The sequence below is a fragment of the Enhydra lutris genome, unplaced genomic scaffold (genome assembly GCF_002288905.1).
Source record: "Enhydra lutris kenyoni isolate GAN:26980312 unplaced genomic scaffold, ASM228890v2 scaffoldscaffold8, whole genome shotgun sequence".
Classification (NCBI taxonomy): Eukaryota; Metazoa; Chordata; class Mammalia; order Carnivora; family Mustelidae; genus Enhydra; species Enhydra lutris.
In genome coordinates, this window is record NW_019154092.1 from 688,824 (window position 1) to 715,996 (window position 27,173).

At 40.2% G+C, this 27,173-nt stretch overlaps 1 protein-coding gene and 1 pseudogene across 1 annotated transcript in view; one reads left to right on the top strand and one right to left on the bottom strand.

Annotated features, from left to right (window-relative positions):
• Nucleotides 1-27,173, top strand: part of LOC111142477 (sperm antigen with calponin homology and coiled-coil domains 1 like) — a 111,576-nt gene that overhangs the window by 11,261 nt on the left and 73,142 nt on the right. The window contains exons 3-5 of the mRNA XM_022495670.1: nucleotides 10,824-10,977; nucleotides 15,042-16,675; nucleotides 18,396-18,603. Coding sequence (XP_022351378.1) covers nucleotides 10,824-10,977; nucleotides 15,042-16,675; nucleotides 18,396-18,603 — 1,996 coding nt within the window. The remainder of the gene's footprint in view (nucleotides 1-10,823; nucleotides 10,978-15,041; nucleotides 16,676-18,395; nucleotides 18,604-27,173) is intronic.
• LOC111142478 lies at nucleotides 1,138-1,835 on the bottom strand (annotated as a pseudogene).

Sequence of the window (27,173 nt, forward strand, 5' to 3'; positions counted from 1 at the left end):
TTGACATCTGGTTTGGGGCGTTTGTATGGTTAATTCTTTGTCAAAGTGAGTAGAGAGGATTATTTGCCACCTAGGGATGGCCTCCTATATGCCTGCACTTTGCAGGTTTCACACACTGCTCAGGTGTTCCTGGTTAATTCTTGTGGAAGTAATACACTCTTTCATTGTCCCAAGAGTACTTTTTTCTAAAAGTTAATAGACAAGAATTAGTAAGTAGCAGTTACTTCAGTTAGAATCTGTCTAAATAATTGATGATTCTCAATGATTATTTATCATCATACCTTTTCAGTGTGAAAATTAGTTAACCATATGATTTAATAATCCATCTCTGAAACTTGCAAGGCAAAATTTAAAAACTAACCTTAAATTTTGAGTTGATGCCGACCATGAAACTTGGACTTTACCTTGAGAAGCATGGATGTGTTGGTTGTATTATTTCATCATTTGTATCTAGGTTTTTTATTTTTAACAAATTTAACAAATTTTTAAATTTTAATATTATTTTTGTTCTTATATTCTTTTATATATATGTAAATCTGTTTTATGTACAATAATTGGTTCTATCAAATAATCATACCATGGGGGCGCCTGGGTGGCTCAGTGGGTTAAGCCTCTGCCTTCGGCTCAGGTCATGATCTCAGGGTCCTGGGATCGAGCCCTGCATCGAGCTCTCTGCTTGGCAGGGAGCCTGCTTCCCCTCTCTCTCTGCCTGCTTCTCTGCCTACTTGTGATCTCTCTGTCAAATAAATAAATAAAATCTTAAAAAAAATAATAATCATACCATGGTCTTTTACTGATAATCTTTCCCAAGATAGATTTGGGTGAAATTGGATATTTTCACACTCCTGTGGACTACCACACTTGAGACTTTGTGACTGATTTCAGTTTTGAGGTCACGCACACAATTCAAAATATACGCAGACTGGGTTAAGGCAGTTTAAGAGTGGCCTGAAAGAAAGCACAAGACGTGGAATGAGTAAACTGTGTATTTTGCTTGCATGGGAGCCACCACATGACCAGCAAGTGCTGGACCTGTCCCAGAGCTCTTTGTAGTGTGGGGGCTTCTGAACATCTATAGTGATTGCCTGGCAGGTGGACAGACAGCAGGTATGACCTGCTGGAAGCTTCACAGAGGGCTCATTTCTTCACTGCCTCTCCTTTCTTGGGTTCTTTTTTAAGTTTGTAATCTGAGGGGTGCCTGGGTGGCTCAGTGGGTTAAAGCCTCTGCCTTCGGCTCAGGTCATGATCCCAGGGTCCTGGGATCGAGCCCCACATCGGGCTCTCTGCTCAGTGGGGAGCCTGCTTCCTCCTCTCTCTCTGCCTGCCTCTGCCTACTTGTGATCTCTCTGTCAAATAAATAAGTTAATTAAATCTTTAAGTTTGTAATCCGCTAGGGCAGCCTTGATTGCATCTTTGGCCAGCATGGAGCAGTGCAATTTCACGGGGGGATGGCAGAGGTCTTTGGTGATGTCCATGTTCTTGATGGTCTAGGCTTCCTCTGCCATCTTCCCTTTTACTCATTCTGTGGCTAACGAGCTAGAAGCAATAGCAGACCACAGCCAAATGTTTTAAACCTGGAGTCCACAATCTTTACCTTCTCATCCACTTGAATCTGCAATTTCATTACATCACCACCACATGCTGGAGCCTCCACCAATCCAGTTCCAACATTTTTTGATGTCAAGGGACCCCACACTTCTAGGATTTTCATAATGATCAACAACCTTATGATAGATCCTGGCCGGAGCTGACAGTTCCCTGTCAGGTGGACTTGGGCTCTGCAGCAGTAGGGTTGACACTGTCTGCCTCAGACGGCCAGCTCCAGCCACCGCCATCTTTCACGCTTGTGCCTGTGCAGCAATTTTATTATTTTTATTAATTAATACCTACACCCAGCGTGGGTCTTGAACTCACAACCCTGAGGTCATGAGTTGGATGCTCTACCAACTGAACCAGCCAGGTGCTCCTGTATCTAGAAGGTTTTTACCAAAGGCTTTGCATTTTGCATCTGTTATTAAGAAGTAAGTTAAAAATCTCTTCCCTTCATCAATTTCAGAATTTTTTTGAACTGTTTATTTTTTGAACTGTTGTTTATGTGTGGAAGTGCACATGTATTTGTAGAACACTGTAACAAAAATTGAAATATGGAATGGTATCAGCCTGCAAGTAGCTTTGTGTAAAAGAAGCTGAGTTATTTTTTTGTTTTGTTTCATCTTAAACTTTTTCAAGTTTATTTATTTGTTTTTAGTAATCTCTACACCCAACATGGGGCTGAAACTCATGACACCGACTGAGATCAAGAGTTGTGTGCTCTTCTGACTGAGCCAGCCAGGCGCCCCTGTTTTTAACTTTCTTGATGAGGTATACATCCAGAACAGTTTACACAGCATCTGTGTTCAGCTTAGTGAATCACCACAAAGTGAACATGCTCTGCAGAACACCACCCAGATCAAGGAGGGGCTGAAGCGGTCAAGGAGTGGTCTGAAGTGGCTTTAATTTGCATTTGCATTATCAATGGAATTAAGCACCTTTTCATATCTTACTTTTATATGTGTAGTGGACAGTTAGAGATCTTTGTGAAGTTCCTGTTCAAATCAGTTGCCTATTTTGTTACTGTGTTAACTTTCTTTTTCAGCTTTGTGTGTGTGTGTGTGTGTGTGTGCGCGTGTGTGTGTGGTAAAATACACATAACATGTATCATCTTGACCATTTTTAAGTGTACAGTTCAGTAGCAGTAAGTACATTCACATTAAGCAACCCAGTAGCACCATTCATCTCCAAAAACTTCCATCTTGCAAAACTGAAACTCCATCCCCATTAAACCACAACTCCGCATCCCCCCTCCCAAGCCCCTGGCAACTACTTTTGTCTGTCTGTGAATCTGACAACGTAAATACCTCACGAGTGGAATCACATGGTATTTGTCTTTTTGCCATTGGCTTATTTCACTTAGCATAATGTTCCCAGAGTTCATCTACACTGTAGCATGGGTCAGAATTGCCTTTTTTTTTAAGAGATTTTTTTGTTTTAAGATTTTATTTATTTGACAGACAGAGATCATAAGTAGGCAGAGAGACAGGCAGAGAAAGAGAGGGGGAAGCAGGCTCCCCGCTGAGCAGGGAGCCCTATGCAGGGCCCGATCCCAGGACACTGGGATCATGACCTGAGCTGAAGGCAGAGGCTTTAACCCACTGAGCCACCCAGGCACCCCTGCCTTTTTTTTTTTTTTTTTTTTTAAGATTTTATTTTTTTTTCAAGTAATCTGGACACCCAATGTGGGGCTCGAACTCACAACTCTGAGACCAAGAGTTGCATGTTCCACCAACCGAGCCTGCCAGGCACCCCAGAATTTCCTTATTAAATGCTGAATAATATTCTACTGTATATAAATACCACATTTTGCTTATCCGCTCTTCCATCAGTGGACACTTGGGTTGTTTCTACAACTCTTGGTTGTTGTAAATAATAGCTGTGAACATGTATGTATAAATATCTCTTAGAAGCCCTGCTTTCAGTTTTTTGGGTATTTACTCAGAAGTGGAATTTCTGGGTCATATGATAATTCTACTTTTAATTTTTTGAGGAGCCTCCATAGCTGTTTTCTACAGCAGCTTTACCATTTCCATTCCCACCAAGAAAGTCTCTTCCCAACAGGTGTTTTAATTTTTCCACATCCTCACCAGCACTTTTTTTTATAGTAGCCATCAAAATGGGTATGAGGTGGTATAGTGTGGTTTTTTGTACTGATTTATAGTTCTTTGCCTATTCTAGATGTGAGCCCTTTGTCATTTATATGTGTTGCACATATGTTCTCCCACTCTGTGCCTTCTCTTTCTTCTTTAATGGTATCTTTTGATGAATGGATGTTCTTAATTTTAGTGTAGTCCAGTTTGTTAATCTTTTGTTTATGGTTAGGGCGGTGTGTGTGTGTGTGTGTGTGTGTGTGTGTGTGTGTGTGTGTGTGTGTTTATAAAATCTTTCCCAATCCCAAGGTCAAGAAGACAGTTTCCTATTCTTTTTTCGAGAGTGATAGTTTACCTTTTATATTTAGATCCTCAATCTATCTAGAATTTTTTTTTTTTAAGATTTTTACTTTTGTACTTGAGAGAGTGAGCGTGAGAGCAACAGAGTACACATAAGGAGAGGGAGAAGCAGACCTTGAAATCATGGTCTGAGTGGAAGGCAGATGCTTAACTGACTGAGCCACCGAGGCGCCCCTGTTCTCTTTTATGACCATAGTACAATTACCAAATTTGGAGGTGAAACATTGATAAAATGCTAGTTTCTCATCTCTAGACTTTAATTAAATTTCACCAAGTGTGCTAATGTCCATTTTAGCAAAAAAAGAACAACATGTTTTTTCTGGTCCAGCTTTCGATCCAGGGTAATGAATTAATTTTGTTGTCACGCTCTTCTTCTTAAATTTGGGATAGTTCCTCAGTCTTTGTCTTTGTGACCTTGACATTACTAAAGAATGTAGGCCAGTTTATTTGGTAGACTGTCCTCCAGATGTAGGTTTCTCATTGTTCCTTTGTGATTAGGTTGGTGGTTACGGGTTTTGGCAGAAGTCCCACAGAAGCCCATGTCCTTGGTGCAGTATTTTCAGAAGCACATGGTGTCAATCTGTTCCATTCCTGGTGATATTAACTTAATTTGGTTAAGGTGTTGCCTGGTTTTTCCACTACCAGGTTACCATGTTTCCTTTTGTAATTCATAAGTGTCTTGTCAAAAATACTTTGAGACTTTGTAAATATTCTCTTTGGCATCAGACTTGTACACCCTAATTTTAGCAATTCTTGATGGTTCTTTCCAGAATCAGATATTGGTATGATTTTTTTTTTATTTTAAAGATTTTTATTTATTTATATATTTACTTGACAGAGAGAGAGAGAGAGAGAGAGAGAGAGAGATCACAAGTAGGCAGAGAGGCAGGTAGATGGGGTGGGGGTGGGGGAGGCAGGCTCCCCGCTGAGCAGAGAGCCCGATGCCGATGCCAGCCTTGATCCCAGGACCCTGAGATCATGACCTGAGCCGAAGGCAGAGGCTTAACCACTGAGCCACCCAGGCGCCCCACATATTAGTATGATATTGCCAAGGGGTATTTTTCAAATTCCATCATTCTTCCTACATTTAGTAGCTGACATTCTACTTACAAGGAGTTTTCACTTTTGGTCCATCTATGTATTCATTTATGTTAGTGTGCAATAATGGATTCTTACTCAGTGGGCTGTCAGTGGTTGGCATCATTTATTTTCATTTTCGTGTTGTCCCCTATTTGGTCAGTGGGAGCCCCTTCAAGCAGACTGCAGTATCCTTTCAATGTGCTCCTGTTCTTTTTTGAGCAACCCCTTAAATTCTGACATGAGAAATTTTCTTTCTCCAGCCCTACCCCAGAGTCAGCCTTTTCTTCCAGAAGGCTTTGTTCCTTTTAGTGAAGGATGGCACTTAAAGCTTTTGGACATTGGGGAGGGTATGTGTTGTGGTGAGCTCTGGGTGTTACGTAAGACTGACGACTCACCTGTACCTCCAGAAACAAGTAATACATTACATATTAATTAATTGAATTTTAATAAAAAAAATAAAGCCTTTGGAAACTAGGTGTGTTCATTGCTTTTGAGTGTATTATTGTTTTTAAGCCTACTCAGCAGACAGAGAGGAAATACACACAGACATTTGCACAACTCATCTATCTGTATCAATTTCTGTGTCTATTTCTTCCATATGTATTAAAACCCATGAGTTCACACTGTTACTTCCAAATCCAGTTGACAATGTTTAGAGTAGCCTTTTCGCTTTCTGTAATTGTAGTCCCAGTCTCCCAACAGTGAGAAACCTGGCTTTCATTATAATATATTTAGTTTCTCAATCCTAGAATATGTAGGCAATAGTTATAGAATTGCTTACCATACCACTGCCAGAAACAAATCTGCTAGGTAGAGTTCAAAATGTATACTTTTTTTTTGGTCTTAACTTCAGAGTTTGAGGATTTATGGTCAAAATACTGTTTTCAGAAGATACTTGGATTCTTCCTCTACCCTTCACCGTGTGTGGCTGTGTTATTTTTTTATTTTTTAAAGATTTTATTTACTTATTTGACAGAGAGAGAGACTACAAGTAGGCAGAGCAGCAGGCAGAGAGAGAGGGGGAAGCAGGCCCCCTGCTGAGCAGAGAGCCCAATTCGGGGCTCGATCCCAGGACCCTGCAATCATGACCTGAGCCAAAGGCAGAGGCTTAACCCACTGTTTTATTTATTTGAAATGCAGTTGTGTCCATTTGTTCCTATTGTGTTCCATTTTAGGTTTTCCCCTATCCTTATTTAATTCATTAATTAATTAACTGCAAGCATGTGAAACACTACCAAGGTTCCATTCCACATGTCAGAATTAGGAGAAGATGTGTTCAGAGAAGCGCCCCTCTCTTGCCCCATTCTTTCTTACTCTGTCCCCAGCCATCTCTTGGAGGTAAACAGTCTAGCTGGGTTTTTGTTTTTCTCCTTGAGGTGTTTCTTTTTGCACAATCAGATGCATGTATATTTATTGTGTTATTTCCCCTTTGTTAAACAGAAGTTGCCATAATTAGATCTGTTTCTGCACTTCGCTTTTTTTTTCACTTAATGTATTCTAGAAATCTCTTTATACCAATTTATAGTAGTCTTTCTCATTCTGGGTTTGTTTTTTTTTTTTTTTTAGATTTTATTTATAGAGACAGAGCACAAGCAGATGGAGCAGCAGACAGAGGGAAAGGGAGAAGCAGGCTTCCCACTGAGCGGGGAGCCCTGTGCAGACAACAAGCCACCCAGGCACCCTTCTTATTTTGTTTAATGTGTCTTTGTGTGGATGTACTATAGTTTTATTGAGCTACTGTCCTGTGTATGGATATTCAGGGTGTTTCTAATATTTTGCAGTTAAAGACAATGCTGCAAGGGTGCCTGAGTGGCTCAATTGATTAAGTGTCTGCCTTTGGCTCAGGGCTTGATCCCAGGGTCCTGGGATCAAGTCCTGAGTTGGGCTCCCTGCTCAGCAGGGAGTCTGCTTCTCCCTCTCCTCTACCCCTCCCCCTGATTGTGCACTCACTCTCTCTCGCTCTCTTGCTCTCTCTCAAATAAATAAATAAAATCTTTAAAAAGTCAGTGCTGCAATGTCCACAATAGCCAGACTGTGGAAAGAGCCTAGATGTCCATCAACAGATGAATGGATAAAGAAGATGTGATTCTCTCTCTCTTTCTCTCTCTCTCTCTCTCTCTCTCTCTCTCTCTCTCACACACACACACACACACACACACACACACACACAATGGACTACTACTCAGCCATCAAAAAATGAAATCTTGCCATTTGTAAGGACATGGATGGAACTAGAGGGTGTTATGCTAAGCAAAATAAGTCAATTAGAGAAAGACAATTACCATATAATCTCACTGATATGAGGAATTTGAGAAATAAGACAAAGAATCATAGGGGAAGGAAGGGGAAAATGAAATAAGATAAAACCAGAGAGGGAGACAAACCATAAGAGACTCTTAATCTTAGGAAACAGACTGAGGGTTGCGGGAGTGGAGGGGAGTGGGAGGGATGGGGTGGCTGGGTGATGGACATTAGGGAAGGTATGTGCTATGGTGAGTACTGTGAATTGTGTAAGACTGATGAATCACAGACCTGTACCCCTGAAACAAATAATACATTATAGGTTAATAAAAAGTCAATGCATTGAGTAACCTTAAGTGTATATATTTTTGTATTATTGGAGGTATGTCTTCAGGTGAAATTCCTAGAGGTGGGTTGCTGGGTACAAAGTAAATGCCTATGTAGTTCTGTTAGACATTGCTGGATACCCTTCATAAGGCAACATCCAGCTGTGTTCTCACCAGCAACTTACAAGAGCGCCTGTTGCCCCTCATCCTTCACAAAGGAATGTGTCATAACTTTTCATTTTTGCCAGTCTGATAGGTGAGATGTGGTATCTCAGTGTTGTTTAATTTGCATTTCTCCTATTCTGAGTTAGACTGGTTAAACTATTTGTATTGTATATAGATTGATTGTAGATGATTGTTCATTTTGCTCACTTTTTTTTTAAAGATTTTATTTATTTATTTGACAGATAGAGATCACAAGTAGGCAGAGAGGCAGGCAGAGAGAGAGAGGAGGAAGCAGGCTCCCCGCTGAGCAGAGAGCCCCACGTGGGGCTCGATCCCAGGACCCTGGGACCATGACCTGAGCCGAAGGCAGAGGCTTTAACCCACTGAGCCACCCAGGCGCCCCATTTTGCTCACTTTTCTATGTGTCTCTTACCCATTGATTTCTAAGAGTTTTTGTGTATTGTGGATATTGGCCCTTTATTTGTGAAATACTGGAAATATACTCTCCCAGTTTCTCATTTTTGTATTATGCACAGGATTTTTAAAACTTTTTAAGATTTTCGGGACGCCTGGGTGGCTCAGTTGGTTGGACGACTGCCTTCGACTCAGGTCATGATCCCGGAGTCCCGGGATCAAGTCCCGCATCGGGCTTCCAGCTCCATGGGGAGTCTGCTTCTCCCTCTGACCTTCTCCTCTCTCATGCTCTCTCTCACTGTCTCTCTTTCAAATAAATAAATAAGATCTTTAAAAAAAAAAAAAACTTTTTAAGATTTTATTTTTTTAATTTATTTTTTATTATTTTATTATTTTTAAAGATTTTTTATTTATTTGACACAGAGAGAGAGAGAGATCACAAGTAGGCAGAGAGGCAGGCAGAGAGAGAGAGAGAAGCAGGCTCCCTGCTGAGCAGAGCCCGATGCAGGGCTCAATCCCAGGACCCTGGGATCATGACCTGAGCCGAAGCAGAGGCTTTAACCCACTGAGCCACCCAGGTGCCCCAAGATTTTAATTTTTATGTAGTCAAATTTATTAGTTCTTTATTTCATCATTCAGGATTTTGAATCATAGTTGGAAAGCATTGAATTTATTTTTGATATTGTATGAAATAGGGTCCATTCATTTTTTTCTTTTGTGAATATGCAGTTGACCTAGTATCATTTATTGAAAAACCCATTTTCTTCTGTACTGCTTCTTTGGTCATAAGTCAGGTGTCTATATATGCAGTTTCTTTTTGGATTCTTTTCTATTCTACTGTTTATTCATGTGCCAGTATGCTACTATTATTTAACTTGTAGAGGAAAAAAAAATTACCTCAAAGATAATTCTAACTTCTATTAATGGACTATAAAAGGTTATTTGAAAATAATAAGGTTATGTTGAGTTTATATACTGATTAATTGATGAGGGACAAATTGACAGGAGGGAAGTAGAACTGATTTACAGATTTTTTGCATCATACTTGATGACTAATTTCATAAACAGGAACTAGCCTTAAAGAATATGAACAGTCCTTAGTGATTAATACAGTATCCTCTTTCCTCATTATATAACTAGATTTTTCATAACGTGACAATCCTAATTACCGAAGCTGAATTAGTTTAATTCATTTAAAACATTAATCTTTTTCTACCTCTAGTAAGACAGATTGACCTAGCTAATTGTACTGTATTATAACTTTTATATCTGAATGATGAGAACAGAATCTACTCACATTTAGAACAGGAAAAGACTTCAGAGATTAGTAATTTATGAAGCATTTTAATCTGTTAGAGATGAGTTTATTATGATTGCCTAGGAATTTATTATGGTTGCGTGGCTCCAAGTAGACAAGAGTAGTAAATTAGTTGGCTAACTTATGCTTTCACCTTAATGGGACAAACTTCTTGGATCTTTTTTATTTAAAAAGTAGTTTTTCTTGGGGTGCCTGGGTGGCTTACTCAGTTGAGCATCCAACTCTTGGTTTCTGTTCAGGTCTTAATGTCAGGGTGGTGGTATCTCAGGGTGGAGTCAGCTTGAGATTCTCTCTCTCTCATTTCCTCTACCCCTTGCATTTGTGCTCTCTCTCTCTCTCAAATGAATTAATTAAAAAAAAAAGTAGTTTTTCTTTTTTCTTTTTTTCACAGATTTTTAAATCCTCCGTGTTCTATTCCTAGAAGTAAAAACAGGTTTCTTCACTATTTTTTCTTTAACAATTTTATACCTGATCTTATCTAGAGTGCTTGTTTCCTTTTTTTTTTTAAATTGAAGTATAGTTGTCTCTTGTTTTCTTTTTAAAAAGCTTGTTTTTTTGTTTTTTTTTAGTCTTTGTAAGATATAAATAAGCATTACAAAGAGTCTTTCTCAAGTAGTTTGATCATTTAGGCTGACTACTACTCACTCTAACCTTAAACTGTCTAGATTTTATATATTGCCTGAGCTTTAAGAAAAATCAATTTTGGCTTAAATTAGACTACTGAAAAATTAGGTCAGGTAAGAAAAATAAATTTCAAAGTAATGGTTCCATCACTGATTTACCTTAAAGTAATAAAGATAATTTCTGACTCTTAGTGGTATTTCCCTCTAGAAATTGTAGGATGGCATTTTCTGTTGAATTATAGAACTTTCCTCTGAGCCCATGTGATAGCATTCAGATGATCCCTGTTTATAAGTCATGTCCTAGAAAGAGTAACAAAGAGGATGTCTTCACTTTCCTGTTGTTCACTGACTCTGGCATGTGTGGGCATGTAGTAGACTTCCATAAAGTCTTTGATTACGTATGTGATTTTCATACTTTAGAAAGAAGCGTGTGATTGTTTATAAACCAGTAAAGAGGTTCTCTTTCTGTAGCACAGTATTAAGTACTGTTTGATAACTGTCAGAAAATCTTTGATCTTGAATTCAGTGTAAAAGACAAGAGTTTTGTGTAGTCAAAATACTCTTTACTCTTGTTTCATCTAATCTGTTTGCTTTTATTTTTTGTTTGTTCTAGACCAAGAGCAGTGATGACCTCTTAGCTGGAATGGCTGGAGGGGTGACTGTGACTAATGGTGTTAAAGGAAAGAAAAGCACCTGCCCTTCCACAGTGTCTTCAGCATCAGCCCCTGCCATGACTACTGTGGAGAACAAATCCAAGATCAGCACAGGTATAGGTGGCATTCAGAGTAAGAGTTAAATTGCTTTTTTGTTTGAATAGCAGAGTGCAGTAGTATTTAAGGGGTTCCATTAATTACAGAAAATGTTGGCCGTGTACAAAAGTATTTGTATTTCAACCCCATGTACTCATCACCCTTGTCAACCGAAGGCCAGTCTTAATTCCTTCACATCCACCTTCCCTCTTCATTTTGAAGCAAATTCTAAGTGTCCTGTAATTTCATCCACAAACATGTAATTATCTTTGAAAGATAAGGATTCCTCTAAATATATAATCACAATACTATTTTAGTCCTTAAAATAATTAATAATAATTTCTCAAATCATAAATATAAAGAAAAACTTATTCAAATTTCCAACTTTTTCATAAATACTGCATAGGTGTATTTACTGTCTCTAGGTCAGGATTCACTTAAGGTCCGTATATAATAATTGTTACCCTTTTCTAAATCTATTTTTTTCTTACAATTTAATTTTTATAGAAATATAGGTTGTTTGAACTATATTTTTCCATGATCTGGATTTTGATGTCACATCTCCTTGATGTCTTTGACCATGTTCCTTTGTTCATTTACTGTTAATGTCATTGGATCTAGAGCCTTGATTGTTCGGATTCAGGTTCCTTTTTTCCCCCATAAGATGCCTTCATACACAGTAGTTGTTCTTCACCAGCAAGCACATCATTTCTTGTTTTTTTTCCCTCCAAGATGTTAGCAGCCTTTGACGATCAATGCCTGGGTCCATTCATTCCTGTTCTACCGTTCTTTCTTCATTCATTAGCAGCAATTCGGCTTTAGATTTGTTGGAGTCTGTTAATTAACTCATCCCTTTCAGTACACACAGATCATGTGTATTCATTTTATTTTTTATTATTTATTTATTTTTTTAATTTTTACTTTTAAGTAATCCATACTCCCAGTGTGGGGCTCAAACTCACATCCCTGACATCAAGAGTCGTATGTTCCACTGACCGAGACACCTAGGTGCCCCAAGGTCATGTATGTGTAATACAGCTGATGAAAGTACATTGGCAAAAATTATAGCAGACTTCCTTTATGATCATTATTTAGACCATTAGCCCCTCGTGTATGTGTGTTAGAGTTTTTCCTAGCCCAGGTTTACCTACTGTCCTCTCTCCTACTTTGATCTTCTATGGACTCATCCTTCTATCCCAGATCACACACCCACCCCCTCTTAGTTATAATAGGCATGTGGTATGATCATGAGGAAGGTACTGTTATACCAGGCGCCGTTCCATTTTATCCTTACTATAGTCCTAGGAGGTAGAGGCTATTATTATCCTCATTTTAGAGATGTGAGAGCTATGCTTAAAGCTTAAGTATCTTGCATAAGGCCTTGTGTTCATTTGCTCAGAAAATATTTAATGGGTACTGTACCACGTTGCTGCAAAGCTGGTGGTGGAACAAGGACTGCACATCTCAAGCTTGAAGTCATCACCACACTTAACACTGCAGCCTTTGTGGTAAGAAGGAAATTAGGTACTCCAATACCATCTATATATCTTCCTATTTCCAGCTTTTAGAATTTACTGGGAGAGATGCATTTGTACCGGTTCCCTACTGACCAGTGCCACCTGCCTTCACAGGCTAAATTCAGCTATCTTCTCCCTGGATCCATTGCCTCTACTGGAGGCAGCTTTGTACATCCGTATTAGTTTGTTAAGGCACCCATAACAAAATACACAGACTGGGTGGCTTAAATAACAGACATGTAGTTTCCCACCAGAACTGGCTAGAAGTCTGAGATCAAGGTGGCCACTTTGATTTCTTCTGAGATCTCTCTCCTTGACTTGTAGTTTGCTGCCTTCTCATTGTCTCCTCACATGGTCATTCTTCTCTCTGTGTCTGTGTCCTAGCCTCCTCTTCTTATAGAGATACCAGTCAGATAGGATTTGGGCCCATTGTAACAAACCCCATGTTAATATAAATACCTTTTTAAGTTAATTCTCTTTTCCCAAATACGGTCATGTTCTGAGGTCCTGGGGGGTATGGCTTCAGCATATGAGTTTGGAGGACACAGTTCATCCCCTAACAACATCGTTAACTCTTTCATTGATCTTCTCTACCTTTATTTACTTTTACTTTTTTTTTTTTTTTTACTTCACTTTTACCTTATTTACTTTTACCTTTATTTACTCCCCATGACTTCCCAATCCAGTTCACTTGTCTGTAACTCAGATTCTTCCATCTACTCACTGGGCACAATAATCCCAGAAGGGGAGCTTTTTTTTGTCATGTCCTCTCTCTTTTCTTGTTCATTTACTTCTCCTTTCCTTTTGGAGCATTATTAATCCTTCCCCTCATTACTGGCTCCTTTCCTTTTGTCTTTCAGGCATGCCCAGATCCTTTGCTTTTCAGGATGGGTTTTGTTTGGGAAAGAAGAATGATTGGTACTGTTTACAGAATGGGAAAAAGAATGAATACTTCTGGTTATACCACCCTTTTCCTTATTTGGCCTCCATTTGCAATTGTTTCCTCCTTAATCTTGTTATTTCTACCCTGTAAATCTATTACAGAGGTAGCATCCCTTTTCTGTTCTTGCAGAGATCCTGATCTCACTCCCCAAATGTAGGCCCTCCTTTACTCTTACTGCTCTGCCTGCCCACCTTCCTCCTGGACTACTCTTCTTCCTTAGGTGTTTCACTTAGCAGCCTCTGGATTCATTTTCATTAAAATGCTGTTCCCTATGAGTCTTCCCTGCTCCAGAACATTTATTGAACATTTACTCTGGGACTCACTAAATTTCCCCTGGCATTCAGAGCCCCATAAAAACTTCCTCTGCTGCTTCCATTTTGTGGCCTTATTTTCCTTGCTGTGCGTCCTGTTCACTTCTGCTTCGTCGTCCTGTCCTGTGGCCAGCCAGAATTCTCTCCCCTGCTCTACACCTGATCCCTGGCAGAATTAGTGTCTGTCTTCCTATACCACATCGCCCTTTCACTCCCTCTTACTTCTGCAGCCTATGCCTGACACGTAGAAAACTAGCAGGTTCTTACAGAATACTTACTGATTAGGTCTAGATCTTATTTTTCAAGGTGAAAAGCAGCTAATTATTTCCTAAGTGTTTTTAGGTAAGCATATTCCTGTTCTTTCTGTACTAAACCCATAGTCATGTCAGTTTTCACAGGTTTAGAATTTTAGCAGTCAGGTAGTAGTGATTCATGTAACATATTTGGTAATGTGCCATCATTAGTTAGCATTAGTATTAGTACATTATTGTTTTCTAACATTTAGGGAGGCAACGTAACATACTTCTTAAGTTTCAGATTCTGGAGCCACACCGTTTGCCTGCATTTGAATCTTGGCTTATCCACTTATTACATGTGGGGTGTCAGCAAATTATTTAGCATCTCTGTGTGTGAGTTTCTTCATGATAATGATAATGAGGCTTACATAAGTTAATGTATGTGAAGCATTCATCTGTGTGTGTGTAGAGTAAGTGCTAAGTACACATTAGCCTTATTATAATTAATGTTATTGGTATTATTTATGTGGCATTCTATGATGTGAAAAACTTTTTTTGCACTTACTTTGATCATACTTTTTGTGTTTTTCATAGGTAGCTTAGATTTTTGGTTTGTCTGGAAGCTGCTTTTCCCTTCTTGCTTGTCTGTTCTTTCTTTACCATCCGCTTCTACAGTTAGTTTGCTACCTGACTGGTTAATCCTAGAATTTGCTTCATCTAGCTTACCCTAGACTATTATGCCCCTGGCCACTTCTCTGGCCATGGTGTAGGATTCAAGTTAATGTGTAGCTTTTTTTATGTAATAGATTTATTGGGATATATTCACATTTTGTAAAATTCACCTTTTTAAAATATACAATTCAGTGTATAGCTTCTTTTTCATTAATAATTAAAAGACGAATGATCTGGTTTTGAGGAAATGGAATTTTACAGTAACCAGAATCTAAGGCAAGATGGACGTCGGTCAGAATCGATGCGTAGGTCTCTAGATTTCATCTGGTTAGACCTCGGGCATAACCTTTGTACCTTTTCTTGCTAATATTTTGGCATTACATTCTTTGTTTTAAATATTTAGGTACAAGTTCTTCAACCAAGCGGAGCACTTCCATAGGTAATAAAGAATCTGGTTCTACTAGAGAAAGATTACGTGAGCGTACCCGACTAAACCAGAGCAAAAAACTACCTTCTGCGGGTCAGGGAGCTAATGACGTGGCATTGGCCAAGCGTTCGCGCAGTCGCACAGCTACGGAATGTGACGTTCGCATGAGCAAGTCTAAGTCAGACAACCAAATCAGTGACAAAGCTGCTTTGGAAGCCAAAGTGAAAGATCTTCTCACACTGGCAAAAACCAAAGACGTGGAAATCTTACATTTGAGAAATGAACTCCGAGACATGCGTGCTCAGCTGGGCATTAATGAGGATCATTCCGAGGGTGATGAAAAATCTGAGGAGAAGGAAGCCATCATTGCTCACCAGCCAACTGACGTGGAGTCCACTTTATTGCAGTTGCAGGAACAGAATACTGCCATCCGGGAAGAACTCAACCAGCTCAAAAACGAAAATAGAATGTTAAAGGACAGGTTGAATGCGCTGGGCTTTTCCCTAGAGCAGAGGTTAGACAATTCTGAAAAACTGTTTGGTTATCAGTCCCTGAGCCCAGAAATCACCCCTGGCAATCAGAGCGATGGAGGAGGGACCCTGACCTCTTCGGTGGAAGGCTCTGCCCCTGGTTCCGTGGAGGATCTCTTGAGCCAGGATGAAAACACCCTCATGGACCATCAGCACAGTAACTCTATGGACAACCTAGACAGCGAGTGCAGTGAGGTGTACCAGCCCCTCACGTCGAGCGATGATGCCCTGGACGCACCATCGTCCTCAGAGTCCGAAGGCCTTCCGAGCATAGAGCGCTCCCGGAAAGGGAGCAGTGGTAATGCGAGTGAAGTGTCCGTCGCGTGCTTGACAGAACGGATACATCAGATGGAAGAGAACCAACACAGCACGAGTGAGGAACTTCAGGCAACTCTGCAAGAGCTAGCTGATTTACAACAGATAACCCAGGAACTGAACAGTGAAAATGAAAGGCTGGGGGAAGAGAAGGTTATTCTCATGGAGTCTTTATGTCAGCAGAGTGATAAGTTGGAACACTTTAGTCGACAGATTGAATATTTCCGCTCCCTTCTCGATGAGCATCACATTTCTTATGTCATAGATGAGGATGTGAAAAGTGGACGCTATATGGAATTGGAGCAACGTTATATGGATCTAGCAGAGAATGCTCGTTTTGAACGAGAGCAGCTTCTTGGTGTCCAGCAGCATTTAAGCAATACTTTGAAGATGGCAGAACAAGACAACAAGGAAGCTCAAGAAATGATAGGGGCGCTCAAGGAACGCAATCACCATATGGAGCGGATTATTGAGTCCGAGCAGAAGGGTAAAGCAGCCTTGGCAGCCACATTAGAGGAGTACAAAGCCACAGTGGCCAGTGATCAGATAGAGATGAACCGCCTGAAGGCTCAGCTAGAGAATGAAAAGCAGAAAGTGGCAGAGCTGTATTCCATCCATAACTCTGGAGACAAATCTGATATTCAGGATCTCCTGGAGAGTGTCAGGCTGGACAAAGAAAAAGCAGAGACTCTGGCTAGTAGCCTGCAGGAAGACCTAGCTCACACCCGAAATGATGCCAATCGATTGCAGGACACAATTGCAAAGGTACTGTTTTAAGTGGATAAAATGTTCTGGAGCAGAATTATGCAGCTGCAGTATACACTCTGCTTACTGAAAGCCAGTATCACTAGTGTGATGTGTCATTCACTTGTTCTAGGATTGATTTTGTTTTAAAGCTTGAGAATGTTTTCTTTATTGGGGTACAGTCAAAAGTATTCTTAAAATAATGTCACTTTGACTCCCTTGCATTTTGTTGCTTTTTTCCTGCCTGTGAGAGGAAGGGACTAGAATGGCAACAACAGAATTTGTCTGTAGTCTGGGTGTGCCCAGGGAATCCTATCGTGCAATTTTATCTCCTCATCTCTAATGACATATTTTGGTGTAGGAGAGATGAGAGCCAGTAGACCTCTCTGTGGGATCAGCAATGTCTACCCCTTTTCCTGTGATTGTAGTTTTTCAAATAGAGTTCTCTTTCGAGTTAAAATATTTTTGGAGTATGGAGGCCCCCGTTCCTTAGAGGGCTAGGTCTTATTGCTGGCAAAGACCTTAGAGATCATGGGTCCAGCCCCCTTGTTTTACACCTATTATGATAATGAGGACACATGCAGAACTACTGCCTGGGGTTGCTGGCACTTCAGCCAAGGGTCTGTGCCCCATGTGATTGCTGATGCAGGATTTATTTGCGTGAGTTGATCCAAATATTCTATCTTACATTTTATTTCCTATTTTAATGCAGTGATTTTTAAACTAATAAACATTAGTATATCTTTGGCCCAAATTCAAATTATTTATTTATTTATTTTTGAAGATTTTATTTATTTATTTGACAGAGAGAGAGATCACAAGTAGGCAGAGAGGCAGGCAGAGAGAGAGAGAGGGAAGCAGGCTCCCCACTGAGCAGAGAGCCCAGTGCGGGACTTGATCCCAGGGATCATGACCCAAGCCGAAGGCAGAGGCTTTAACCCACTGAGCCACCCAGGCACCCTAAAATTCAAATAATTTAGATCTTAATTTTTTTAGTGATGTTTAGAGATACAATTTAGGGAATGTATTATTTGTTGGAGCATATGTGTTGGAGGGCACATGGAGCTGATTCTTTTGCAATGGCAATATTTGAGAATTTGTTTCCATTTTTATTTTGGTAATGAAACTGTCACACATCAGACTTTTTAAAAAAATTTAATTTTAAATTAAAAAACTTTTTTTTTAATAGGAGAGGATGTTAATTATTAATCAGATACACGCCTGGGGCACCTGTGTGGCTCAGTGGGTTAAGCCTCTGCCTTCGCCTTGTGTTATGATCTCAGGGTCTTGGGATCAAACCCCACATCGGGCTCTCTGCTCAGCGGGGAGCCTACTGCCCCCTCTCTCTCTGCCTGTCCCTTTGCCTATTGTGATCTCTCTCTCTCTCTCTCTCTCTCTGTCAAATAAATAAACGAAATCTTTAATCAAATGCATGCCTTTGGTCCAAATTTGGAGAAGGAAGAATTTCCAAAATTTCCTCGTAAATGATCTAGTTAAGTTCAGTGATATGTCAATATAATTTGTCAGTGATGTAGCAACAAATTATGCTTAAGAACATTACATAAAATCGTATATTATTGTAGAGTGCTTTTTTATATTTTCAGACAGTTATTACACAGGTGGTTTTAGTTTTCACCTAGCAGTTCATGCTTAGCTTCCTTTTGGAACAATATACTTCCATTCTAGAATTTTTCTTAGAGCAGCTCTTACTTTTCTAATCTGCACCATTGATTCTGTATAGGTAGAAGATGAATATCGAGCCTTCCAAGAAGAAGCTAAGAAACAAATAGAAGAATTGAATATGACATTAGAGAAACTAAGATCAGACCTAGAAGAAAAAGAGACAGAGAGGAGCGACATGAAAGAAACCATCTTTGAACTTGAAGATGAAGTAGAACAACACCGGGCCGTGAAACTCCATGACAACCTCATTATTTCTGATTTAGAGAGTAAGTGTTGGGGGAGCTTTTCATTCCTTTTTGTCCTACCCATCTTAATGAGAGGGGATAGTTTGCATTCAGTAACAGAAGGAAAATTGGTTGCTCTGACTGCTGCAGAGATGCAGGTTCAGTAGACAGTGCCCAGCAGAAGTATGTGTGTGGCCAAGCATATATCACACATTAAGCAGTAGTCTTTGGACTGCTATGTTTTGTTCCTAAGGAAGAACTATTAAGTGGCAGCATTGCTTTAAAACTGTTTTGTTACAGGGGCGCCTGGGTGGCTCAGTGGGTTAAGCCGCTGCCTTCGGCTCGGGTCATGATCTCAGAGTCCTGGGATCGAGCCCCGCATCGGGCTCTCTGCTCAGCAGGGAGCCTGCTTCCTCCTCTCTCTCTGCCTGCCTCTCTGCCTGCTTGTGATCTCTCTGTCAAATAAATAAATAAATAAATCTTTAAAAAAAAAAAAAAACACTGTTTTGTTACAGAAAATCATTTAAAGGAAAAGCTGATTGTTATATTTTTCTAGGTCTTAGGAAAAGCCATTTACTGTTTATTTTTAGTGATTCCAAGTATACTGAGACCAAAGAAATCTATCCTTCATAATCTTATGTCTGAGGCACAGGTATTTATTTGTTGTCTGATTTTCCTCCCTACCAAGGAGATTTTATGATGATAGAATTGAAACTCTAATTTTAAGTTGCTCTGTGTTTTTTGGACCTTGAGAGCTTGTTTGGAGGTTCTAGCAGGGGAGCGCAGCTACTCGTATACCCTTGACCGAAGAACGGTCCTCTCCTCTATCGGGGAAGGTCGTCCTCTTCGACCGAGCGCGCAGCTTCGGGAGGGACGCACATGGAGCGGTGAGGGAGGAAGGGGACACCTGCCTAGCCAGCCAGATCAGCCGAATCAACCCTGGCGATCAATGGGGTGACAGATGTCACAGCCAGATCGCCTTCACATCCTGCTCTGTGTTTTTTGAAACTATTTTATGATTATTTCAGACTTATAAAAAAAGTTATAAAAATAGTGCAAAGCATTTCTGTGTTGACAATTTGATGAGGAGCAGAAATTTGGATGATCTTAAAATGGCTTCCCACAGACTGTTTGTTATGTTGCAAGTGAGGAAAAAGAAACAACCAGAAATTATATAGTGAAAAAATTGGGCAGCACTTTGGGTAATTGTGTAAGTGACAGAGGCACACAAAGTCAGACTCAGCATCAGCGAGGCCATATTCTTGCTGAGGCATAACTTCAATTAATCATAAAGAACATTAAACAAAAAATAAAGAATGTTTTACTAAAAACACAAGTGGGGTGGTGCTGTATTTCTAAAAAATGCCAATGTCATAAAAGTCTTTGGGAAAGTTCTGGATTAAGGGACCTAGGGAGACATGACAGTTGAACAAAATACCTTTGCCTAGACTGGGTCTAGTGCTATAGGGAAAATGCCATAAAGGATGTTATGACAAAACTGGTCAAAAGTAGATGCTAGATAAACATACGTATAAACTTACAAAGTTGATAACTATACTGTGTTTATGTAAGTAAATGTTTCTATCCTTAGGAACCACAATCTGAATAGCTAGAGGTAAAAGGCCATGATGTATATCCTTAAAGGTTTAGGAAAAACAATAGGGATAGATGGATAGAGACAGATAAATAGGGATACAAGATAGCAAATGATGAAAACGGATGGGTAAACTGTTAACATAGATAAATCTGAAGAAAATGGCATATGGGTGCTTTTTTATACCAGTTTTTGCACCTTTTTGTAAATTTGGAATTTCCAAATAATGCATCTTAGAAATTCTTATGTATTCTTCATCCAGATTCCTCAGATGTTAACAAATTTTAAGTTGTAGTATACTTTAATGATACCCAGGTGGGGCTGGGGACAGGGAGAATGGGAATAACTGTTTTTGGATACATTAGTTAAAGCTTTTAAATTTTGTGGTTTATGATATTGCTTCATTGGGCTCTGACAGTGTGTTATTCCTTGACAGAGGATTAATAGGCAGACACAGTGCTGGGCCAGATCCCATGTGCTATGGGTGCAGAGGTGGGGAGGTTTGTTTTGTGTTGTGTTGTGTTGTGTTGTGTTTTTAAAGATTTTATTTATTTGACAGAGAGAGCGCTTGCAGGAGTACACAGCAGGGGGAGCTACAGGCAGAGGGAGGAGAAGCAGGCTTCCCACTGAGCAAGGAGCCCAGTGCTGGCCTCAGTCCCAGAACCCTGGGATCATGACCTGAGCCAAAGACAGACACTTAACTGACTGAGCCACCCAGGTGCCCTGGGGAGGTTTGAACTAGTTCCAGGAGAGAGTGGGTGGGTCATCTGCAGGAGTACTATAAACCTGTGGCAGTTCTGAGCTCTGACTAGTTGGCTCTGATTCTCTGGATTGACCCCAGGGTTATTTGGAACATTCTGAGACATTTGGATACTGAAGTAGCTGACCAGGGGACTCTTTTCTTAGAGATAACGATAGCCCAACAGATAAAACGTCCTTACCTGAAGTTTCTAAAAACTTCAGTTTAAGGGGTGCCTGGGTGGCTTAGTTGGTTGGGCACCTGCCTTCAACTTGGGTTATGATCTCGGGGTCCTGGGATCGAGCCCCACTTCGGGCTCCTGGCTGGGCGGGGAGTCTGCTTCTCCCTCTCCCTCTGCTCCTCCCTCTGCTTGTGCTCTCTTTGTCTCTCAAATGAATAAATAAAATCTTTTTAAAAACCCAGTACTTTCAGTTTAACATTTATAGCTAGTCTGTATTTCATTATCTCTGAACTGAGAGGATTTATTTAACTTTATTTCCTAAATATAAAAGGTTCTAAAGTTTCTCAGATTAACTTGGAAATTGAGTGCATTTTTCATTTAGTACTGATAAAAAAAAGCCTTTTCCCTTGTAAGACTTTGATTTGAACATGGAAAAGAGTGACATCTTGTGGTAATTGAGGATGTAGGTAGAAAAATGTTAGCTGATAAGGATTCCTGGGATGAAAAATCATTGCCAAAACAAAAATTATGTTAACATGTGGATTTTAATTTTGAGGTGGCTGAAAATCCTGAATAAAATTTCTTTTTAGCTATATAGCTTCTCCCCCCAATTTTTTGAAATGAAAAGTTCAAATATCCAGAAGTATTGGCAGCATGGTATGTTAGCATCCACTGCCTAGATTTGACAGTTATTGTTTTGCAGTATTCACCTTCCATGTGTGCATGTGTGTGTTTAACTGAACCAGCTGACAGTAAGTTGTAGACCTTATGACATGTAATATTTCAGTATGTGACTCCTAAATATTCTCCTTGTAATCATATTTAGTAAAAATATGGTATAATTCCTTAGTATCATCTAATAGCTCATATTCACATTTTCTCAGCTGTCCCCAAAATGTCTTTTATAGTTTTCTCTAGGAACCAGGATCCAAGCAAGTTTCATGTACTACATGAAACTAGTTGTTATGTCTCTGTAGTCTGATAGGAGTTAATTTATTTCTTAGAGAATTCTAGCACTTGGGGTAGATGCTAGGTCACCACTTGGAATGGGGGACTTGCTGTTTATTGAGAAATTGAACTTTCTTTCTTCCTTTTTTTTTTTTTTTTAAAGATTTCATTTATTTACCTGACAGACAGAGATCACAGGCAGGCAGAGAGAGGATGAAGGTAGAGAGAAGATGAAGCAGGCTCCCTGCAGAGTAGAGAGCCCGATGTGGAACTTGATCCCAGGACCCGGGGACCATGACCTGAGCCAAAGGCAGAGGCTTTAACCCACTGGGCCACCCAGGCGCCCCATTTTCTTTCTTTTTTTTAAAAAGATTTTATTTTTAAGGGGCACCTGGGTGGTGCAGTTGGTTAAGTGTCTGACTCTTGGTTTCTGCTCAGGTCATGATCTCAGGGTCCTGGGATTGAGCCTCACCGCAGGCTTCTTGCTCAGCCCAGAGTCTGCTTGAGATTCTCCCTCCCTCTCCCTCTCCCCCGCCACTTGTGCTGTCTCTCTCTCAAATAAATAAATCTTAAAAAAGAAATGACTTTATTTTTATGTAATCTATACACCCAACATGGGGCTTGAACTCACAACCCCAGAATCAAGAGTCTCACACCCCACTGATTGAGCCAGCCAGGTGCCCTGAAAAATTGAGACGTTGTTCTATGGAGCATCCATTATTAAGATAGTCAACTTTAGAACTTTTTCATCACCCTTCAAAGAAACTAAGCATTAGTAGTTAATCCTTACCCCCAAAATGATCTTGATTCAGAATTAATGGACAGAATTTTATTTATCTTTATTTTTATTATTTTTTAAAGATTTATCTCTTTATTTGAGAGAGAAAGAGTGTCAAGTGCACAAGCAGGGTGAGGGGCAGAGGGAAAGAATCTGAAACAGACTCTCCGCCGAGCAGAGAGCCCAACATGGGGCTCATTCTCACAAACCCGAGATCATGACCTGATCTGAAATCATGAGTTGGACTCTTAACTGACTGAGCTTAACTGACTGAGCTACCCAGGCACCCTGTAGACAGGATTTTAAAGCAGCCATTTTAACTGTCCTCAAGATGTTGAGGAAAATCTGCTTGTAAGGAATGAATAAACAGCAAATCTCAGCAGAGAAATGAAGACTGTAAAGAAAAGAACCTAAAACATATTCTTGAACTGAAAATTTTAACAGCTAATACAAAAACTTTACTCGGTCATTTAAACTGCAAAGTAGAGATGCAGAATGTCAGTGAACTTAAAGACCAGTCAGTAAGGCACTATCCAGTCTGAAGGACATAGAGAAAAAAGACTGAAAAAAAAAAAAAATGAGTAGAGTTCAGTGAGTGTGGGACAGTATCACAAGGCATAACATGTATTTGGAATCCCAGGTAGCTTTCCAGATCATGTCAGTACCATGCTCCCTAGACCTGGCCTGTAAGTGCTTTTTTGTATTGTTTGGATTTGGCATTCCAAACTACAAAGATCTGATGTAAAGTTCATTCAGTAAATACTGTGTTAAGACTTGTGGTTCAAGATGATGGCCTGAGGCCATACATGTACTTCCTCTCCCTCCCAAAGTCTTAGTGAAATGGTCCTGCCATGTAATATAAAAATGACAATGAGCCTAAACCAAAGACAGAAAATAGGTGAGGGGGTCTCATCAGTAGATCAGTAATTTTGAGTAACTTCTGGAATAGATAAAGCAGATGGATTTGGGGATATGGAGAAATCAAACAGAGCAGAAAAACCTACAGTGCAGGAGAACACTAAAGCTCTAAGTAGTGATATTCCCAGCCTAACTTTGGGGATGGGGGTTTCTCAGGGATCATCAGGCCTGGGACCAGTAGCAGTTTCAGGCTGTGGTGTAAAGGATTGCCAGAAGTTTTACTGCCCTCTTGTCTATAGTGTGCTGGCTCTGGTGTTTGCCCCCAGGCTTGGATTCTTTTTCTAAAGAAGGTGGGGCATATGGTGCCAGGGCCTCCTGCCGAAGTGTTAGCATCAGAAACAGAAGTAAAGCCTTGCCTGAAGTAACAGCAGGCTTCCCATAGGGAAAGGCACTTTGGCTCAGCAGTGAAACAGGCGCGCGCGTACGTGTACACACACACACACACGCACGCACACACACACACACACACACACACACACACACACCCCGTGTTGCCTTGGTTGAAGCCACCCACTTTATGTCCCTGTACCTTTGGAGGAGGGGCCCCCTGTAGGAATTATCATCAGCAGAGCCTTTAGCCAGTCATTATGTTGAGGGGAGAGGCCATCACAGCAGTGACTTTCACAGTTGCTAAGAAACATGTAGAAGTCACTAATATTAATTATCCTTGTCTCCTTATAAGTAAGTAAGGCCAACCAGGACTTAGTGGACATTTTAGTATCTTCAAAGAGAAGTAGCAGAAGGAAGCAAGTCAGCTGAGCCCAAAGTAATAAAGTTAATGACTTGACTCACCACTGGTCCAGCAAACCAAAGCTGATTGGTGTTGAGGGTAGTGGCACCAGGGAGATCTCAGGTGTGGGTCAGGTGATGTGATGTACCCATCTGTTAGAATGAATTTATCAGCAACTTAGTATTTGTGTAGTTATGCTCTGTGTGTGCTTGCAATTATGTATAGCTCCTTTCATGCCTTCTATAGTTCTGAGATTTGGGACTAGGGCCAAACATCTAACACAGGTTTTGCACTTTTACATGGAACACTAGTGACAGTGGTGAGCAAGGGTGGCTTGAGAGTAGAGAAGTAGCAGAAGGAAATAGAGGAGAGCTGTATAATTCTGTAGTGGGAAAAGCCTTTTTAAAATATGCGGGGAAGGGGCACCTGGGTGGTTCAGTCGGTTAAGTGTTCAGCTCTTAATCTCAGCTCAGGTCTCGATCTCAGGGTCTTGAGTTCAAGCCCTGCATCGGGCTTCATGCTAGGTGGAGCCTCCTTAAAAAAAAGTTAAGGAATACTTGGAAGCCATAAAGGAAAGTCTGTATTTGACTGTGTATGATTGAAATTTTGAGTTCAGCAAAACAAAAGTACCATAAATAAAGGACATTGGGAGAAATTTTGGTAACAAATATCGAATATATGAGGAGATTATATACATCGATGATACTAGGATAATCCATTGGCTAAAAAAAGTGTTTGAATAGATAATTAGAAAAGGTGAAAAAAGATGCTCGATTTCACTAAAAAAGCAAAGAAACTCAAAACAAAATGCCGATTTTCACAGCAGGTGTGGAAAGTTAAAAAGGCTGATAGTGTAGGAGAGGAGAAAAGGGCCCCCTCGTGTACTGTTTGAAGGAGTATAGATTACTGCAGCCTTTTTGGGATATTGATCAAAATTTAAAGTGTAACAGTACTTTAGTAATCCACTTCCAGAAATCTGTTCTTTAGAAACATGCTTATAAGTTTGCAAATGTAAACTTAGATATGTATGTTGCAGAATTGCTGCTTTATCACAAATACTTGGAAACTACCTGTACTTTCAACAGTTGCGATCTAGTTAATAACCCATATGCACAGTGCATCCTTGCTATGACTGCCATGTCACCAGTGAGGACAAATTAGGCAGCTCTGTATGTATGGCACAAAGTGCCGTAGACAGGATAAAGCAGGTAATCGTTCAATGGTGTATGAGCCAAGTGTATTACTTCTGTAATCAAAATCATAAACATTTTAAATACAGCATTACACTGAAATGTATGTGGCCGGGCATAGTGATGGCCCTTAAAAAATACTGATTTCAGTGTATCCTGTATAACAAATTTTATAATGTGGTAACTTCTCAAAAAAAGTTCTACATTCTTGAGCTGGAACCTTCTAATGGATAAACCTGGATCCTGTTGATAGTTTTGAATGGTCCTTCCTTACTTCTTCCACTTCTAGAAATGTGTCTTCAGGTAATATCTGAACGGTTGTGAAGAGACACTCACTGTGTTTATGACAAAAATCATAGCACCATCCTATTTGTTAGTAGGAGGTTGCTAAAATAAATCCTATAGCCAGCTGCTGGAATACTAACACAGCCATCAGATAATGCTGCATATCTGTATTTGTTTTTTTTTAATCAATTTTTAAAAAAGATTTTATTTATTTATTTGACAGAGATCACAGGTAGGCAGAGAGGCAGGCAGAGACAGAGAGAGGGGGAAGCAGGCTCCCTGCTGAGCAGAGAGCTCGATGCAGGGCTCGATCCCAGGACCATGGGATCATGATCTGAGCCGAAGGCAGAGGCTTTAACCCACTGAGCCACCTAGGTGCCCCTGTATTTGTTGATAGCTGTCCATTATCTACTGCTTAGTGGAAAGGCTTATGAAGAAGTATGAATACTATAATCCCATTTTAAGAAAAATATTCACACACTCCAAGTCTGGAAGGATATATGGCAAATGTAAATGATGAGTAACCTTACTTATTTTATTTTTTAAAGGTTTATTTTAGGGCACCTGTGTGGCTCAGAGGGTTAAGCCTCTGCCTTTAGCTCAGGTCATGATCTCAGGGTCTTGGGATCGAGCCCCGCATCGGGCTCTCTGCTCAGCAGGGAGCCTGCTTCCTCCTCTCTCTCTGCCTGCCTCTCTGCCTACTTGTGATCTCTTTCTGTCAAATAAATAAATAAAATCTTAAAAAAAAAAAAAAGGTTTATTTTAGAGAGAAAGAAGTGTGTGAGGGGGGAGGGGCAGAGTGAGAAAAGCAGAGTGAGTGAGCGGGGAGGGGCAGAGGGAGAAAAGCAGACTCCTCACTGAATGTGGAGCCTGGATGCGGGACTCAATCCCACAAACCCAAGATCATGACATGAGCCAAAACCAAGAGTCAGACACTCAGCCAGCTGAGCCACCCAGGCAACCCATGAGAAAGCTTATTTTTGCAACCCTTTTCTGTTTCCTGGATTTTTGCTGTGAACATGCATTACTTTTTATAATCAAAGGGGGAAAGTTCTACCTACTTTTGGGGGGGGTTGGGAAATAAAAACGAATAAAGAAAAATAAAAGTAGTAAATGGTTCATTTGAAACTCATCTGTGTCCTCTTTCAGCATCAGGAATTCTGGTTTGGAGATAAAGCTAGAGCTGTGGCTTGATGGCTGAATGTACTGCCCGTCTCCCCCAACATGACCCTAAGGCATGGTATTTTAA